This window comes from Hermetia illucens, chromosome 2 (genome assembly GCF_905115235.1).
Source record: "Hermetia illucens chromosome 2, iHerIll2.2.curated.20191125, whole genome shotgun sequence".
NCBI classification, from domain to species: domain Eukaryota; kingdom Metazoa; phylum Arthropoda; class Insecta; order Diptera; family Stratiomyidae; genus Hermetia; species Hermetia illucens.
In genome coordinates, this window is record NC_051850.1 from 57721125 (window position 1) to 57742112 (window position 20988).

The 20988-nt window shown below is 43.1% G+C and overlaps 1 protein-coding gene across 1 annotated transcript in view; it reads left to right on the forward strand.

Moving 5' to 3' along the window:
• The first annotated feature begins 1061 nt into the window (after window positions 1-1061).
• LOC119649751 overlaps window positions 1062-20988 on the forward strand; it is a 345217-nt gene continuing 325290 nt past the window's right edge. Inside the window, exons 1-2 of the mRNA XM_038052044.1 lie at window positions 1062-1392; window positions 12500-14952. Of these exons, the coding sequence (XP_037907972.1) occupies window positions 1105-1392; window positions 12500-14952 (2741 nt within the window). The 5' untranslated portion in view covers window positions 1062-1104. The remainder of the gene's footprint in view (window positions 1393-12499; window positions 14953-20988) is intronic.

Below are 20988 nucleotides of genomic sequence, written 5' to 3' on the forward strand. Positions count from 1 at the left end.
GGTGAGACTGACCGAGACTGACAGAGGATCTCTCTCCAGACAAGATTGTCGAAGAGATGCTGAGGAGTGCTGACAGGTGGAGCCGTGTTGCCCATTTCGTTCGGGCCCGTCGCGTTGCTAAGAAGATAGAGCTCGACCGGTGGACGAGCCGGATGGCAGGGGGTTCCTTGAACTGACAGTTCCCTTCCTCCTCTCCCCTCCCGTTGGTGAAAGGAATTCCCTGATTTGAAGGCTCCGTAAGGCGGGAGGGTTCGAGGATTAGCCCGAAATAATTTAACAAGCGGTTCCAGGCTAGCTCTCTGACAATGGGGAGGTGTTTAGTTGGCAGTCCGACGACGTACCGAACCGGGAGTCCAACACTGTGTGCGTAAATGCATTCACCTACCCTACCCCCCCAAAAAAACCGTATTAAAGTAAATAGTCTGACATATTTTATGCATAAAAATACACTGAAAACCAAGTACAAATGTAACTGTTGTGCACCCAAACATTGTAACATAAGAAATCTGCAAAACATCTTGAACTTAAAGAGTCGACCTTCCGGTCTATTTGTTTCTACAAAATGATGCATTCTTGTGCTCAGAAGTAACTTTTCTCGCTAAAGAGGTTACAAAAGTACAGTTGAGTTTCGTTGTTTTTCTGGATCCACTCATAATATTTCACTGGAAAAAAAGAAGTGAAAAACAAAGTTAAGTTATCGTGCATGCGTATCTAACTCTCTATCTCCTTGTTTATCGTAGTTGGGTTTATAAATTCATCAAAAGAATGCCTGAGCCCTTATTATTAACCTTTGAAAATTTAAGTCATATCAACCCCTTATGCACATACTTTACACAACTCACACCTACTTTGCTAAATGTTAATTTCACTGTGACTTCCCTTGGGAAGTTCATGGGAAAACTGCTTCAAATCGTTTTTTATGAATCCGGTTCAGATAATTGAATATTCAGATAATAATTAATGCTCGGGTATCTTGAATTGTATAAGATTTCAATCATTATTACTGATATACTTATGTGCATGCGCCTAAAATCACTCTAACATTTGATTTTCGATTTTAGTGCTGCCATCTAGCCGCCAACGATCACAAATGCAGTGAATACCATGGACGATTACATTACAGTGGTGTCGGTCGATGAGGAGGTCAGCAACGCTCTCAACGCTAACCGGCCCCCAAAACAAGACGACGACCAGCCACCAGAAGACTCATCGTTCATTACTGTGCTCTCCATCAACGATGCCCCAACCAGGGAGATCGCGTCCCAGCAGAACGTAAGAAGCTCCCAAGAAAATGGAGAGGAACCCATCGAGTCAGTGGTTGTTTATCGTTTACCCGGAGAAAGGCTGGGTTTTGGCCTGAAATTTCAAGGCGGGACAAAAAACGATGAAAAAGTAAGTAACGTGGAAAAGTTTATGATGACCTTGAACTGTTTGGTAATTAGGGGGCAACTGGGCTTAGATTCTATCATCCATTTTAACGTTAACGTGTTCACTTTTTGTGAAGTAAAAGCCACCCTCACCCTTTTTCGTATTGTTTCTCTCTTCCCGTTTTAAACTTTTATAAGCTGAGCATCGTCAACCACCTTTTTGAGATATTCTTCCAATGTTTGATTAACACTTCCACCATCTGATTAATGGAACATTGGCGCTTTTCACGGTTTCCAGATACCTAATACGAGGGTTGTTTTAAAAATAAGGTTCCCACATTTTTTGTCAGGAACACGGGATTCTTTATTTGAAAAAAAAAAACCAATACCGTGGAAACATTGATCTTTAAGCTATTTTCCTAGATATTCCCGCCTCAAAGAAGTCCGTCGCCAGTCCCGTTGAGAAACCTGGAAACTTCATCTTGCAGTCTGTCCGCACTGTTGACCGCCTAGATGCTCCATCAACTTCGGAAACAGATGGGAATCGCTGGGTGCAATGTAAAGGGGATGGGCAATAACTTCTCAGCCAAATCCCTCGATTAAGTACTTCGTTTGTTGCAAGACATGCATTGTCCTGGTGCAGTTCTTCGTCTTTGGTGAGTTCTTGCTTACGACGATTTTGGATTGAACGTCTGAGCTTTTTCAAGGTTTCGCAATAACTTGTCGAGTTTCGTCATCATCGACATCATCAACAGCGCAACAACCGGTATCCGGTCTAGGCCTGCCTTAATAAGGAACTCCAGACATCCCGGTTTTGCGCTGAGGCCCCTCAATTCGATATCCCTAAAAGCTGTCTGGCGTCCTAACCTATGCCATCGCTCCATCTCAGGCAGCATCTGCCTCGTCTTTTTTTTCTACCATAGATATTGCCCTTATAGACTTTCTTGGTAGGATCATCCTCATCCATACGGATTAAGTGACCCGCCCACCGTAACCTATTGAGCCGGATTTTATCCACAACCTTACGGTCATGGTATCGCTCATAGATTTCGTCGTTATGTGGGCTACGGAACCGTCCATCCTCATGTAGGGGGCCAAAAATTCTCCGAAGGATTCTTCTCTCGAACGCGGCCAAGAGTTCACAATTTTTCTTCCTAAGAAGCCGTCTCCGAGGAATATATGAGGACTGGCAAGATCATTGTCTTGTTCAGTAACAGCTTTGACCCTATGGTGAGACGTTTCGAGCGGAACAGTGCATTCATCGTCGTAATTGTTATCGGTTCTGATTTTCAACCCCAGATAGGAGAAATTATCAACGGTCTCCTCCTATCTTTATTCTTCCTGTTTGACCAGTGCGATTTGATGTTGTTGGCTGGTTGGTTTTCGGTGCTGACGTTGCCACCATATATTTTGTCTTGCCTTCATTGATGTGCAGCCCAACATTTCGCGCTAGTCGCCGCCTGCTCGATCTGGATGAAGGCAGTTTGTACGTCTCGGGTGGTTCTTCCCATGATGTCGATGTCGTCAAGATAGCGGAGAATATCTTATAGATGATACTCAACAACGTGATACCTCTATAATTGCTGCACTGTGTGATATGTCCCTTTTCATGTATGAGACAAATAATGGCTCTTTGTCAGTCGTCAGGCATTGATTCGCTGTCCCACACCTAGAGCATCAACTAATGACCGCTTGGTGTAGTTGGTCACGTCCATATTTAACCAATTCGGCCGTAATTCCATCGCCTCCTGGCGACTTATGGTTTTTAAGCCGGTGGATTGCACAGACTGTCTCTTCTACACTTGGTGGTGACCGCATTTGTCCGTCGTCTTCAATTGACCTCCAACTCGCCGATATTTTGGTTGTTGAATAGTTCATCAAAATATTCAACCCATCGCTCTAATATGCCTATTAGACTTCATCCTGCTGACTTTTTGGTAAAACTTCCACGCCTGGTACTGTTGCCCCCTGTACTTCTGTAGTTCACAGACCTGTTGGTTCTTCCAGGCTTCCTTTTTCCGCCTGTGAAGTCGCTTCTCTGTTGGACGGAGGGGTAGATCTCTGCGCGTGCCCGTGTTCCTTGAGAATGCAATTTTACTCGGTATGCGGCATTCTTCTGTTCCATTGCTAGCTTACATTTATCGTCAAACCAGCCGTTTCGACTTTTCTTGCGCCTGGGGCCAAGTATCTTTGTGGCCGTATCAATGATAACGTTCTTTAGGTGGTTGTGAAAATCATTTGTTGATGCTTCATCTCCAGGATCTCTGTTAGCTTCGGTTATTGCGGTATCCATTTCTGCCTTATAGGTGTTGCGGAGGGCTATATTGTGAATGGCTTCAGTAGGTGGTGTCGTAATTCGAGCCCGGACCATTATGCCAACGAGATAATGGTCCGTGCCTATATTGGCTCCCCTATATGTTCTGACATTCATCAAGGCTGAGAGGTGGGTTCAATCAGCACGTGGTTAATTTGGTTGAAAGTGGTCCCGTCTGGATAGGTCCGCGTATGTTTGTGGACCGCTTTCCGCGCAAACCAGGTACTTCCAACAACTATTTCATGCGATACTGCAAACTAAATAATTCGCAGTCCGTTATCATTGGTATCCCTATGTAAGCTGTGGGAGTCAACGTATCGCCTGAATACGGGCTCCGTCCCTACTTGACTGTTAAAATCTCCAAGTATGATTTTGATATCATACTTGGGGTAGGCTTCGAGGGTACGCTCAACTGCCTCGTAGAAGGTATCCTTCTACGTCTCTGCAGTTTCCTCTGTGTGGGCGTGAACGTTTAAGAGGCTTATGTTTCTAAACTTGCCTCGCAAACGCAGAGTGCATAGCCTTCCGCTTATATTTTCAAAGCCGATAACAGCAGGTTTCATTTTTTGGTTGACTAGGAAACCTGCTCCGAGCACATGGTTTACTGGATGGCCGCTATAATATATGCTGTAGCGGCTCTTCTCCAGGAAACCGGTCCCTGTCGATCGCATCTCTTGTAGCGCTGTTACATCAGCCTTTTATTGGGACAGGGTATCGCCTAGCTGCTCAGCAGCTTCATCTCTGTACAGGGATCGCACGTTCCATGAGAAAATGCGCAAATCGTTATTCCGATGTCGTTGTGTAATCCGTCCAATCCGAGGCTCATGTTGTCGCTTTGTAACATCGGTTTTCCGTGTACGGTTGTCAGCCCTACCCAACCCCCAGCCTGGAGGACCACAGTTGGTACATTTTGTCCCGTTTTTAGGCGCGATAGACTCGCCTTCATCCTTCTCCGTTTCCAGTTTTTCATGAAGAAGGAACTCCCTGTGATCACCACGTGGAGGTGGAGATAGTGGTTGGTAGTAGAGCTGTTGGTGTTGCTTTAGCAGACGTTTCCCAGGTTTTATGCTCCATCGTGGGTATCCATTCACGTTTCGCCCTGGGACCTATTCTACACTTTGACCGCCGTCGCTAGTCCTAAAACCCTGTTGCCACGACTTTTCCTGCTGAAACTTTTTTTGGTTTGGGCGACCCGGTCTATTTCCATTGGCGAGATTGCTGTTTTGCTTTCGGAGTAATGTAATGGCACCACGCTTCATTCCTGGTAACAATGGAGTCTAAGAAGTCTTCGTTATTCTCGCCATATTCCCTCAAAAACTCCTGAGCACAGTCGACGCCCTACCGTTTGTGGCACCCAGCGCGCACACACCTTGTGGTAGCCTAGCTGTTCCTTCGAAATCCTGTTAATTGAAGCTTCAGAAGTCTCAGGAATTTCAGCAGCCAATTGCCGGATCGTGATTCACCGATCTTCACGAACGAATTTCGCACCTGGCGCAGCGCTGACGGACCCCACCGCGGATGGCTGCCAGGCCGGTATCGACTGTCACAGACGGGCGATTATTATTGGGATTGGAGGCGGGGAACTCAGCGAACAAGGTGGTGTTGCCACATTTCGCCTAGCCTAGTTACAGCGTTGGGAACCTTATTTTTGAAACACCCCTCGTAATTTATTTACGTTTTTCAAAAACTCTAATTCGAAAGTCTTCCTAGATTTGTATGTACTATGTATTTCTAACAGGACTCTAAATGAACATGTTTGTAAATCGCATGTACGGGCTGTTTGGCATCCAACCCAGTAAAACTTTGCTTTTCCGAAGTTTCTTCATCCTCACTTTCTCAAACAAGATAAAGATATCCATCTTCAAACAGGAGATTCTACCATTGAACCCAATAAATCTTCATAGTTGGACTTTCACTTGGAACTTCTTCTCAGGTAGGTCTCTGGTGTTTCTTTTTAAACTCGATTATCGTGGCTAGTCCAGCATTGTCATTCCGATCTTTTTGTTCCTATTCCTCGGTCTATGCATGGGATCAAATCTTCAGTAGACGATTGATTGATTTTCTCGGTGATACTAAGTACGCAAACCAAGAAATTTTCGCAGCTTGTGGAAGTTTCAACGTCTTGGTCAATTTGGTCAATTTTGCAGCACTACAATTTTTTCCTTATCACTATTCGCGACCAAGGTACCTCACTTCTTGAGTCCTGCAGTTTGTTGTAACGCTTTGCGTGAGTTCTTCAGGTTATCATTCCACGACTATAGTGCCATCCAGATAGACTAAGTATGCTTCTGGTCGCAATGCACACCTCAATAATTAATTAATTTTTGGAATGTTGCTGGAGCGCACCATAATCCATTACAAACATAGGCAATTTTATTTCAATCGTTTAGTATCAACTTTTTCATCGGATACTGTCATCGATTCGAAACAGTGAGTAACTATCTTTTATTGTTATGCCGTTGAACTCCCAGGATCCACAGGATCGAGTACTGCCATTTTGCTTTTTGCAAGCGCAACCGGCGCACACCATGGACTGGCTGATGAGTTAGTGGCTCTTGTTAGATATTTAATACTCAGGCATTTTGTAAAGTCCATTGTCCTATCTCCTCAAATAGACTATTTAACGGTCTCCTGGGGCAGTGGGCAGGCTTTTGCGAATCTAAGAACATCTTCCAGGTGCATAGAGCACACAGATTTTGCATTGAAGAAAATCTTACCTGTCCTTCAGGCTCCTCATTACGAGCAATGTTCGAGGGCCCTGACTAGGTGTCAGGAGTGTATCGCTCAGTTAAGTTTCAGGAGCAACTGACGGCACCTTGAAACCATCTAATTTGATATGGGGTTACTTTTAGTACTAATAACGCTTCTCGGCTGTAGGAACATATTGAGTGGTGTGACCCCACTATTTTTGTCGCAAAAATTCTTCTGCTGTCAATCGAATGCCATGTTGGACAATCAGATTTTTCGAGCTGTGAGCCCGATTGGTCCTCCTTGACTGATCAGTCGGTGAACATCATAAAATCTTACTTAGCTTCTTGTTGTTAACAAAGATCAGCCTTTGCCAACGGTTGATGCATGCGTACATCAAGATGGGCTTCATTTAAAGTGAAAATGCCCAGGTTTCACTTATCCCATTCTACAGCATCAGAGCAATCTGCAGGATAGTGTTTTGGATGTGATACTTCCACGTTAGGTTAGAGTCGAGATGTACTCCTCAATATTTCTCTGTTTGTACCAGCTGGATTTCTACTCCCGATAAGGTAAGGTAGGTAGCGTGTAACTGCCCTCTAACGATGCTAATGAACATAACCCAGTGTTCACCTCGAGTCCGTTATGGATGCAACCACTGTGCATACGCCCAGAACATTATTGGCCCATACCAAAGGAGCTTCACTCCACGTAAATCAGCAACAGATCAGAATTTCTCTCCGCGGCAAGCGACGGAAAAACTGCTGGAATATGGCCATCAGTTGCACCATCTTTTCATCGAGTTTGAGGCCACGTATGTTAGCCAGGGTAAAACTATGCACGGCCATAAGAGAATTCGGTATCCCGACGAAATTAATAAGACTGAATAGACTGGCCCTGACCAATATGCGAGGCCAGATAAAAGCAGCAGAATCACTCTCGGGGCCATTCGACATCAACAACGATCTAAGACAAGCAGATATAGGCCATCCCCTTGTCTTAGAGTGATCCGCGATGCAGATGGTCATGCAAGAGGCACCATCCTCTTCAAGTTCACCCCACTACTGGCATACGATGACGATATTGTTATTATGGGAAGGACAATCTGGGATATATAGTCTACCTCCATTCAGATCAACCAGACGGCGCGAGATCTTGGGCTACACATTGATGAAGACAAGAAGAAGTACATGGTGGGAAAGAACCAACAAAATCGAGTCGCACTGGTCAAACGAGAACAGTAAAGACAGGAGACTACAACTTTGAGACCGTTGATAATTTCCCCTATCTACGGTCGAAAATCACAACCGATAACAGCTACGGCGATGAATTCCGCGCACGGTTGTTGGCTGTCAGCAGAGCCTATTTCAGCTTACAAAAATTGTTTCATCATCATCATCAAAGGCGTAACAACCGGTATCCGGTTTAGGTCTGCCTTAATAAGGAACTCCAGACATCCCGGTTTTGCGCTGAGGCCCCTCAATTCGATATCCCTAAAAGCTGTCTGGCGTCCTGACCTATGCCATCGCTTCATCTCAGGCAGCATCTGTCTCGTCTTTTTTTTCTACCATAGATATTGCCCTTATAGACTTTCTTGGTAGGATCATCCTCATCCATACGGATTAAGTGACCCGCCCACCGTAACCTATTGAGCCGGATTTTATCCACAACCGGATGATCATGGTATCGCTCATAGATTTCGTTATTGTGTAGGCTACGGAATCGTCCATCCTCATATAAGGGGCCAAAAATTCTCCGAAGGATTCTTCTCTCGAACGCGGCCAAGAGTTCACAATTTTTCTTGCTAAGAACCCAAGTCTCCGAGGAATATATGAGGACTGGCAAGATCATTGTCTTGTACAGTAACAGCTTTGACCCTATGGTGAGACGTTTCGAGCGGAACAGTCTGTGTAAGTTGAAATAGACTCTGTTGGCTGACAACAACCGTACGCGGATTTCATCATCGTAGCTGTTATCGGTTGTGATTTTCGACCCTAGGTAGGAGAAGTTGTCAACGGTCTCAAAGTTGTATTCTCCTATCCTTATTCTTCTTCGTGTTTGTGTTTGACCAGTGCGGTTTAATGTTGTTGGTTGATTCGTCTTCGGTGTTGCCGTTGCCACCATATATTTTGTCTTGCCTTCATTGATGTGCAGCCCAAGATCTCGCGCCGCCTGCTCAATCTGGATGAAGGCAGTTTGTACGTCTCGGGTGGTTCTTCCACTGATATCGATATCGCCAGCATAGGCCAGTAGTTGGGTGGACTTGAAGAGGATCGTACCTCTTGCATTTATATCAGCATCACGGATCACTTTCTCGAGGGCCAGGTTAAAGAGGACGCATGATAGGGCATCCCCTTGTTGTAGACCGTTGTTGATGTCGAATGGTCTTGAGAGTGATCCTGCTGCTTTTATCTGGCCTCGCACATTGGTCAGGGTCAGGTCATTGTTTCGCTTGAAATATCTCACCATTGGGTCAAAGCTCTTGCTAGTCCTTATGCATTCCTCGGAGACTTGGGTTCTTAACAAACAAAAATTGCGAACTCTTGACCGCATTCGAGAGAAGAATCCTCCGATAAAATTTTTTGAAATCCCCTAGATGAGGATGGATAATTCCGCAACTTCTATAACAATGAAATTTATGAGCGATACCACTACCTCTGGTTGGGGATAAAATCCGGTTCCATTGGTTGCGGTGGCCGGGTTATCTAATCCGTATGAGTAAGAATGATCCAGCCCGGAAAGTTTATAATGCCAATATCTATGGTAGAAAAAGAGGACGTCGCACACTCTGCCTGAGATGGAGTGATTAGGAATATCGAATTGGGGGACCTCGGCCCAAAACCCGGGGCGTCTGGAGTTCCTTACTAAGGCAGGCCTAGACCGGATAGCGGTTTTTGCGCCGTTGATGATGATGATACCATGTCTGCAAACTTGCCGATATTTATTACGGCTAGATTATCCGTAGATACTTGTGCAGAGACCTTTGTGTCCTTCAGAAACCATAGCAAGGTACCCATTACCAGGAGCCATAAAAGAGAAGAGGGAAACTCTCCCTGTGGTAAGTCTCTATGATATCCGTCCGATTTGTGGATCTCTCTCCACTAAATATGTAAAGAGTCCAATTGAGTAACAGCGAGTCGATTCCATCTTGCCTTGCCGCGACACAAATCGTCGCGAAAGAAGCATAATTTAAAGCACTTTCAATGTGAATTGGTACGCTTAAGGCATATTCTCTTTGGGGCATCCCCTTCTTAATTTTTGCTGTGTGCTCACGGAGTGCTGTCTACGTGGATTTGCCTTTCTGGTAGGCATGTTGTCTACATTGAAATTGCTACTTAGGAATTTATGCATCGCCTATGAATCGATCTACTAGCCTTTTTAGGTCTTTAGTGGAATGGAAGTCAAATTGATGGGTTGGAAGCTTTTTACCTCCATGGGGATTCCCTGATTTGGGAATAAATATCGCTTTCACATTATGCCAGTTAATTGTAATATAAGCATGTGCTAGGAATGCACGGTGTATATTCCGATTATATATGAACAGATCCATCGGGTCTCCATACTTGTATCTATAGAACGAGTTAAACATCCATTTTACTCGCTCCTGTGATACCACTTTGCAGTCTATCGGCTGAAGGCTGTCGGCCCTGACCTCACACTTTGGATGCTGCATGGGAAGTGCACTTCAAGCAAATAGTTTACCCCTCCCGCTTGTAAACGTAGATAACCCCAGCTGGCTACAACCTTTGATGCTTCAACTTGAAGATCGCCTCAAAAGAATTAGTCTCTTTGCAAAAGCGTTTCCATTATTATGTTCAGCTTTAAAGCTTTCTGAGCCTCTTTGTACCGATTCCAGTCAACAGTTGATTAAGAATTTAAAGCTCGGTTAAGGAGTACCATTGCCGTTTTCCTTTATTTTGTTAAATCCGGGTTCCACCATTGTCGTTTACCTTTCTTCTTTCGTGCTAGTTATGATTCATCTGGGTTGTTCTCACAATTACAACAATGAATTCGATGCGGGATTGTAACTCGAATGCTCAGTTTTATTTTGCACGTGGCCCAACCTGTCTTTCGCAGATTTGGAAATGGTTATCCCCTCACTCAGGATTAAACCGTCGCGATCGAAATTGAATTTTGGTTTTTAGGCTACTTCGGTGGATTTTGAAACATAGTGGTTGGAGATGCTCACTGCGAAATCACTGTGGCAGTGATCCGAAAGCGTGATATTGTTTGATACTTTCACTCTCCTACAAGAGCCGCCATCGCGATGTCGATGACCTCTCGCCTTACTACATTGAAGAAGGTGGATTACCAAGGTTGAGAATCTTCAGATTGGCTGCCACCAAATGCTCCAATAATACTTATACTCTCGAGTTGATATCGGAACTTCCCCAGCACATTTTTTGGGCGTTAACATCAAATTTTGCAATTACCATCTTACCTTCCCTTTTGGTTTTCATGCATATTCCACAGGAAATTTTACCCACGTCGTAGGGAAATAAGCAAAGCTCCAAAGAATCTCATTATCTTCCAAATGACTTTTTATGATTAGTTTGGCGGTGTGGTTTCGCATTCGCCTGGAGGTCTTTCGAAACCATCATGCAGGAGCGGGGTCTATCATTTCCATTGACATACAACAAAAGTTTAAGTCTCTGATTTCCTCACCCAAAATCCGTGGTTCTTGTACGAGGTATGTAAATGTCTATTTACTCCAAAACTGGTCAGTGCAATTGCTGCTTCACAATGCTGCAAATTGATTTGCGAATTATGGCACCTCATCTACGCCTCATATGAAGATGCAATGGGTTACACGTTCCCGTCACTGGCCTTAAGAGCCCAGACCTGTAACGTGAAGGTCCTGAGTCCTGAACATTTTTAATATTTGGTTTAGAAACACCGATAGTAAGAAAATTTCTCGACTAACCAGGTCTCTTTCTCTGCCTAACAGTATCCAGATGAGGGTATTGGTCTCGACACCAAGTTGTTTTAGAATCTTAGCACCATCACGCTGCTACTCTGAAGGTCAGAAGAAGCACTTTTCGACAGATTTCACCTCAAGGTTCCTCTTCAGGGTTAGTCGCGCACCTTTCCACACATCTTTGACGGAAGAACAATACTACCTGAGCCAATCGTTCATACTTTCGTCGGCAAAGTTTAGCTGTAACATTTTACGATATACGATACAGCTTTGACTGCCTCCTGGGGTCATTTTAACATAGCCTCATCAATGCATTCCTTGACTTCGATCCAGGCTCCAACATTTTTTTCCATAAACATCATCGCTGGATGATAAACTGTCCCTTTGACATCTTACTATCATTAGAGGAAACTGTCACACAATTTCAATGAGAGGGACTAACTTCATTGAGATCTCTCTCGTTTATTCGACATTCAATCCTAGTTTCCGCAGAAAACGTGGAAGTAGGGCCTAGTTTGAGCACAACGAAGTGGTGCTTACCATTGATGTGCTGGTCTTGTGCTTCCTCCGCGCATAACTGCTGACTGAAGAGCCTGCTGCATCCAGCGTGGGTTTCAACAGGAATATTTGCTTATCTCCACCTTTCGCTGTAGCTTCCTTTTGTCTTTGCGTAATTTGATCCATTTTCGCATATCGGCATTAGACTAATTGCGTTCACATAACCAGTTCCGCTTTCTTCCTGGTAAGGGTGGAGGAGAGGCAGGGTTTAACTTGTAGTCCCACCTATTTAATGGCTGAAGTTTCTACCGAATCTACATTTTCCATTTCCTAATCCATTTAGGTGCTAGTGCTGCGGACGGACCAATCGTAGTCGGGTTTCTAGTTTCTTACACCATGAAAGTTGTCGTATTTTCCTTTCTAGTTGACTGTGCTGTAAGCACTAAGTGGAGGTTGTCCATCCTTTTACAGATTTCTCCGTGGGGAGGATGAATTTGGTGGCGCCTTCGAAATCTACGGCATGAACGTGACTTGCGGGTAGATTTGAAGTTCCTGCCTGCAAGTGACGATCAAACTTCGAAGGCCCGTTTCTCAACGTGGGTTCTTCACTTCCAAACTCTCGAAGTGGACAGTTCCCTATATCGCACTTTGTTATCCATCGAAACATTTACTATTTCACCTAAGTAAACATTGGCTTATTTGTTCTCTTTTTAGGTCTATGATCAATTAACAAACAGCCCTCAAATGATGAAGAGCAACGAGAAAGTTCAGCGCCTATTCATCCAATCATGTGCTACCGACAGTCCTGCATCGCGTGCCAAAGCCAGTTGGGGCCCATTAAAAGAAGGCGATGAAATTATTTCAATCGATGGTCGGCCTGTTGCCGATATGACTCGCATAGAATGCGTGCGGTGCTTAAAAGAAAGCAATGTTGCAATAAAATTACAAGTCCGAAATGGAGATGGCCTGGGAATTGAAAATCTGGAAGATTTGAATCGAAAACGGCCAACAAATCATCAGCCACCTCCCCCACCACCAGTCCCGCCACGGAAATTAGTCAGGCGAAAGCAAGGGAATGAAAAAGGAAGCCCCAAGGATGACAAACCCTTTACGCCTCCTCCCGATGCGGAATACTACATAAACTTGTTCTCAGATGAAAATTCAATTCTTGGTGAATGTGAATCGGATGACACGGGCAGTTCAATTTCTACTGTCGTGGATAGATTTTCGATTTGCTCTACGTACTCCACAGAGTCAGATTATTCAAATGGTGGTACTGTGTCTTCAATGAATACAACTATTATAAATAATACTACTCAAGTCATCAGCAAAACTGATCTAGCGAAAGTTCTAAAGCCGTTCACGCTACTTGAAAAAGAGTTCAACGTGGATAGTTCTGCGAAATTGGAGGAGTGTTTGAAAAAATTGGATCCCGAGACAAGAATTTCACCTGGCAATAGTCCAAAACAAGTCCAAAAGACTTATGAGAACATTGAAATAACAACAAATCCTGGTGCATCTAAAGTCAATGGAAAATTAGATGAAACTCAGATTTATGAAAACATCGAAATTAGTCCAGTAGGTGCTCCTAAACCGAAACCAAGACAAATCCCTACAATTGAGCCCAAGAAACGTTCAATTGTACCTATTCCAAGAAAATCAAATAAAGATTCAACCGAACATGATCAGGCCACCAAATCTGAAGTAACCTTGCAGCAAGTCACAACAACTGATGGAAAATCCCCGTCGCCATCTTCAAAGTCCCAAGAGACTATTTCGAAAATCCCAAAAGCAACTCCTCCAAAACTCTTGCGTCGCGCTAAAACGGAAGGGGAAATTAAGTTTACTCACAAGAAACCGACATTCGCCCTAGTTGACATTGACATGAAGGAGCAATGCAAATCGTTCCTACACAACGAATCGGGCCGATCAAGTTTACCCAAAGGAGTTACAGAGGTGGAAGTGAAGCCTCCGAAATCGAAAATTCCAAGGAGGCGGTCAGATGTTGACCAAAACTTGGACACAGTTGACTTTGTTACAGTTAAAACATCGGAAAAGACAATGGTCCTGAAGCCTAAAATTTTATTTAAAAAACAAAAATCTGAAACTGATTTGAAATTGAATTCTCAAAAAATTCAATTAAAAGATACTAACCGCGATGAAGTTAGTCATATTCCGGTCATTTCACCCCAGAGGGAGATTCCGCCTTCCAGAATTGCTGTGAAGAGTCCTCCACCTGCACAGAATAAACTCAACTTAAATCTAAACATTCCTGCAAATCCGCCTATTACAAAACTGAACATTGAACCGAAAGTTAATTTTTCAATTGCGCCGATGGTATCACCAACACAAAATGGTTTTGACGAAGTGTCCATAGTTACGCCAATTCGTACAAAATCTCATATTCCAGTCTTGTCTCCTGACTCAAATGAGTGTTCTTTCAAAACTTTTGCGAAAGACAATGAAAAGCGTCACCTAATTCTTAACATTGCTCCAGATAAAGAGCGGAAAATCCTTAATGTTAGTGCACTACCAACGACTCCAAAAGGAAATCCAGTACCTTTGCCAGTTGTACCGAAATCAAATACAGAACCAGAAGCTTCACCGTCGAAAAAAGCAGGATCCCCGCCATCTGAGATTCGTTTTACAATTCAAACTTACGAAGGCGATAAGCTCGATGTTGACCCAAAAGTAAACGATTTGAGTCGTCCTTCACCGAATCGTCATACTTCGACTAAAATCCCTCAGAAAATTCAGCATTCCAGCGTCGATGAAAACGGAAATGAGCGCAAACCTTTGCCACGTCTGATTGACATGGTGCCGAAAAATGAAGGAAACAATGTCACAAATATTACAGTAGAGGGAAATGGAAATTCGACCATTCATCAGGATGAAGACAGTTTTGAAGAGGACGAGCCAGTTATTATAAGGAAGTGTATTAAGGTCATGAATGATAACGACGCTAATTACGTTATAAGTTCGAGTAGTAGCGATGAGGACGAAGAAAAAATATATGAGATTGAAGATGGTGAGAAACTTGGCCCACCGGAAGTCATTGATGGTCCTGGTCCTTCTGAAGCGTATTTCAATTTTTCATGGCATTCAAATATGTTGCCCACAATCGGAGAAGTAGAAGAAGAATACTCGTCATTGGAGACGCTCTCCAGGTGAGTTGTAAATTTAATTTATTTAGTATAGTAATGTTCATTTTTATAAGTATGATACTTATAGAAAAGGTGTAGTTCTTCTTTTCCCTCAGCGTTTATCCCGTTCACAAACACAGTCGGTTCGTCGTGATCGGTTTCGCCATTTAGTTCTACCAAATGCCTGATCTGGATGCAATCGATTGACTTTCAGATCTCCATCCAGCGTATGAAGCCACTGCCGTTTCGGTCAGCCTTTTGGTCGCCTACCATCGACTTCGATGTTTAGACTAATCTTAGCAAGCGAATTCTCGTGATCATACCGAAAATTAAGAAAAACCTATGAAATCCATGTATGGGTGCTGTTGACCTTTACCGGTTTACCGGTGCTGATATCAGTTTGGTTTGATTTATAAGCAAGCGAAGTGGTTCATTTCCTCATTATTGAAATCGCTCCTGGTGATGTTTTGTCGTCCTAATCCGCAATTGCACTTTGAGCCTTGTCTTGTTATCGTTCACCCGTAAACCGACTTCCTTTGCCGACTCCATTAATTACTGGAATATCATAGTAAGCTTTTTGAAATTTCCTGTAATAATATCTGTGCCGTTGGTAACTAAACAGGTTTCTCTATTCATTCGTTTGATTTCTATCTACGGATGCAACATTTCTGACCGCGTACGTATAGAAGGTCCGGAGAGTTTAATGAGAGTGCAGCAAAGGTCCTGGGGATTAACCTTGAATATCTGCCGTGTAGGTATAATCCCAAGGTCCTCTTTGGACGCCCTCTTCGAATACGTTTAGACGGCATTCCCCAAAGGAGTGACCGAAATCGCGTAGATACTTATCAATTCATGTCCTTAACGAACCGATCCAAATCCGGTGAACCCTCCCTTCCAGCAATAGTTTATACAGAGCGCTATGATCATTGTTGTCGCCAACCTGAATAAAATCTACGAATAGTTATTATATCGCAATGCTATATTCTCAGGATTTTTTGAGTATCTGTTTAACTGAAAGCATTTAGTTAGTAGTTAATTGCCCAGTTCCGAAACTGCCTTGGTATTTTTCAATAATATCGGCAGCATAAACGTTCAGTCGTTTCTCGATAACTTTCGTCAAAGTTCTTTTAGAATGTACACAACAAGGACATTTCTCTCCAATTTTGGCAAGTGTCCTTTCTATTATATATATGAGACATAAAAAAAACATAATCCAAAGTTAATCCTGTAGAAAAGCAGGAAAGCTTGGAGAAGAATTGTCGGCATTCTACCTGGCCATAATTCACTAGCTCGGCATATGCTTAGGATAGAGATTCTACAAGATGATACTTTCCATCCTGTAATGAGGAAGCAGGATTCAGGGAACGTTTTCTAGGTGATTGCCTCGCCTATGAACGCATCAGACGTCAGATTTTTGGTGCTGATGTGCTCCGGTTGCAACGGGTAGCATCACATCCACTATGGGAAATCCTGCGATACATGAACGAATGCAGAATATTGCGTTAGACGGGAGAATCGAGTATAATGAACTTCTAAGATTTGACTGCTCAGAGGCTTTGCCTGCACCACGCCCCTGCCAAGATTGGTCTGAATACCGAAGACGATGGCAAACGACCAAAAGGCCGACCAAAACCACGATCGCTTCATACCCTGGATGGTGATTTGAAAGTTTCGCGGCTCCGTCAAGCCTTTGACCATAACTGATCAAGACAAGTTGACTCCACTTCGGAATAGAAAGAAGATTCGGTTAATGAGCACACTATAATTTCAAAGCCAGTTATCAAATACCCGGGGTGAACATTAGCGTGTGACACAGTCTCAAGGGACATCTGGATTCTGGCTGGGATGAAACACTGGCGTACGATAGCATTTACAGGATAGTGTTATGGGTATGCAGGGCTTACAGGGCGACTACAGACGAGATTGAATGTATTATTGCAGGAATAGTCCATACGAATGGCGTGCTGTTTACATGAGAAAAGGAGAATAATTTTACTTGAAAAAGATATACCGAGGAGCGGCAATACACGAATCACGGAAAAAATGACAATAACAGTAGGATGATTCGAAAAAAGGTCACTGGATCCACACACTGATTTCCTGTATTGAAGAGTGGATCTAACAACTGCCCTACCTGACAGGCCATGATGGTTACTAGAAATACGTATACCGATCCAGATTTTTTCAAAACATTATCGAAGAGATGCTGAAGAGTGCAGGGAAGACGCAGTAAACTCCGTTAAAACGAGGCTTTAGGCATAGCTTGACAAGGCGGAATCTACAAGGAAAGCGTGAAGGGTCGAAACGTTCTTTAACACGTTCCTCAGTCGAAATCATTAAGTCATTTGGAAAATCTAAATCAACAAGTAATACCCGTGAACTGAATAAAAGTATTATCACCGTATTGGATCTGGATATACAGTTAAATTAGTTTTTACACTCCTGAATGGTTTTTGAAGTGGTCGGAGGACAGGGTTTCAATTCCTCCTCCATCACCCAGATTGCTTGCTACCTTTAAGATCGGAGTTACTTACCGTGAACGACCGTTGCATATTGTTCCATGGGAAGAAACCCATTCTCGTTTTCATTCGAAAGGTAGATTCCTGCTCCAGAACTCTATTCTATTTTTGAGCCAGCGGTGTAGAAGACGTCAATATATCCCGACATGCATTCTTCTAAATCTCTACGTTTGAGGATAATCTAATCTTCTTTCATATCTTTCACCAAACAGATGTATTCGGGATTCGGGATTTAGAAGGTATTGTTAAAACTGGATTCAGTTTTCCCAATAAATCCTCCAATGCTCCGTTCGCCTCACGTTGATTATTTCTCCATAGATCTAATCAAACTGGTCTATGGGCTGCTCTCATTGCGGTACTTTGAATAAATAAAGCCAAGGGCTGCAAATTGAGTAATGCATTTAAAGCTGCGTCGGATGTCGTGCTCGATGCACCGGTAATATCCAAACATAAAGTTCTTTGTAGTGAGGCCAACTTACAGTGAAAACTCTTTTGCTTTTCAATTAATTTTTTATTGTCAAAGCAGTCCTTAGTAAGCAACCAGGTCCTGGGAACAAAATTGTAGTAGCATGGTTGCCTCTAACAATTTTCACATCAGGACGTTGGCTCTTGATCTCAAGGATCTCTGTCAATAGATAGGCAGAGGCTTTAGCATGCTGAAGATGCAAGGTCCAACAGTGGTGATGATATTATAGAAGATTATGTGTAGATGTCGTACATGATCCCATCACAAAAGTACCCTTGATTCAGATTGCTTTTTTATATAGGAACGATTCACGCAACTGAATTTCACCAGTAATTTTTTCACAGGGCCTGTGAAGTGAGCTTTTAAAAGGGATTCCAGATTTTCGTTCCCAAATGGTCGAATGATAGCTGGGGTCTGCTGGAGGTTGATTCCTTTTGGTGAAGTTTTTATCTTCACACAGTCTTCTTCAAGAGTCCCTCCTGAGTTTATGGACCTCTGTACTGTAGTGAGTGAATGTTTAGTTGTGTTCCTCCCATTCACCTATCATATCAACCGTATTAAATAGCTGGGGTGTTCTCAGTCCTAGACTAGCAAGGTTGTGACTGCACCAACTATATTTAATTTGCTGGTGTTTCTTTCTCTGCTAACATCTATTTCCATACATAGAGGTGCTCGTTTTATGAAGCCCGCCATCGCAGCCTCTTTTATATAATATTTGGTTACTTTCTGCATTTCCATGCGATTGTTTAAGCACTAGACAGCAGAAGCCGCTTCATTCATACTAAGCTTATGACTGACGGAAGTTACAAACCCACACGGAGTGGCTCGCACTAACAAATAGAACAAAGGCAAAAAGTTCCTTTTCAAACTATCCTAACTGGGATTGTTCGAGCAATTTAGGATATACATTTTATTAGCTTGATCTTCAAAGTTTTCACAAGGGACTAGCTTTTAATTTTCAGATTCTTCAGCACAGGATATGAAGGCTCTTGGTCATATTTAACGACTTTCGGTAGCTTAGCGCTGTGGCCTTTCGAATCTTCAGCGCATTAACTAACGATAGGATACCGACCCACGCCAATTCTTTTTATGGAATATTATTAGCGGGGACATGTTTGTCTGTAGACTTTGAGGTCTCGCGGTAAATGCCTTTTCAGTGGCGTTCGAATTCAGCGTCCTTAGCGGGTATCTGTTGCAAAGCGGAGACTTGTGCTTCCCCACTTTTATGTTGATGATAGGTTTTTCTTAGGCATCAATTTTTAATCTCAGTATAGTACTATACATGATGTAAATTTTATATCGAATATTAGCGAACATTATCTCAAATTTATCTTTATATGCCGGATTAGTCACTGTCACCTTTATTGTCATAGATAATATAATATTATATTTATTATATCAAACTTTCTATCGCTAAATTATGGAACTTATTATGTTATCGCCAGGGTCCGTAGACTGCTTTACCTTTTAACTTTCCCAATTGGTAATATCTATTTATTGTCTCTGGAAGACCATGCTCAGCATCGCACCACCATGCAAGCATTTGCTACAATGCTTTTGGGCTTCCCGCACCGAGGGCACGGTTTAGCCTGTATGTGTCCGCCGTTAAGTCTTCGGTCTCCGGAAAACAGCGCCGAAAGTAATCTTAGAGGCTACTTCTACTGGTAGTCCCGGATTCTCTTCAGAAAAGCTCGAAGCTTGGGAGGTCACCCCCGCGGATAGCATTGCTCTTCGCCAGTCGAAATTTGTGGTGACACACGGAAAGGATCGAATCGACAACAAAATATGTGTGAGTTAATCGTGGAAAATCGGAATATTCACCGAAATATCCGGCCTCTGATCAAGGGTAAGTCAAATGGGAAAGTCACACGAGAAACGCACGTGATATGACATTCCGACTTGTGTGTGAATCCCTAGTGATTTACTAAGAAGAAAAAGGCTCTTTATCGAAGAAAGCTGAGCCGATGAGAATACCGTTTAAAGTTGGTAATTTTGTGATTGCGGCTTATGCATTCTCGGAAGTGGAAAAACCCGCAAGCCCGAGCAGTGGATAAATACGATGAGCAAAAAAGATAAATAGGATAAAAAGAGATTAGCACGAGAGGTAAAAAGAAATTCAGAATTGAGGGATTTTGCAATCAGCAGATAGTTTCTTTTGGTGAGGTGGAGGTTTTTTTGTAGGGAAGCTAGGATTAGCGTCTGAAAGCAGGAGCAGTTGCTATTCCATATCATGGAGATTCTTGATAATTCTTAACTGCTTTCGCAACATCGTTCAGATAAGCGTGAACCAGGTCGGATTCGTCAAGAACTGAGCAATATAAGCATCTGGGATTGGCCTGCGGTACACTGCGCTATGAATTTGTTTCACGCGTTCTACAACTGGCGCTCTTTGTTATCGACCCATCATTAAACGTTTCAAATCCAAAATCGACCGCAGTATCTTTCATTATATCGCTTTCTATGGTTCTTAGTTTTGGCCGACTATCAAAGACAATGAGTGGCTCTTTGCGGTAATGGAGATAAAAATGTTGTGCAGGATCAGTGACGTGACAGTACATGATCAATCCGAAATAAGGACGTTCTTGATTGATATGGGGCTGCACCAATCGTAGAATAATTTTGAGGGAAGCGACTTTTATAGTATAGTTCACACTAACGGGGAGTCACTAACATTGATCTGAACGTCGAAGGTAATGAGAAAGGACCAGAAACTCGACCGAGACAACGATGGTAATTTGAGAGTCTTGCGATTCCACTCAGATCAGGCCTATGACCGAGAAAAATGGCGTCATTGATCGACGAGCCGAATTCTCTTCTAAACGGGACAAAGGCTAAAAAGGATTAGGGTGATCCTTGACCTGACATATCTCATTAATTGGTTGGTGTGTGAATGAACACTACGCCAACAATAACCGCCAGGCTATCTCTCTTGACATTGGAAATAATAGAAACGCCAAACGAAAGCACACTGGTATTAAAAAAACTGAGATGGTTAGCTGGTCCACTGGAGCTTTTGAGGAGGAGATATTTTTGGCGGTTATAGCAAAAGGTCACGTCCCGAAAAGAACGGCCATG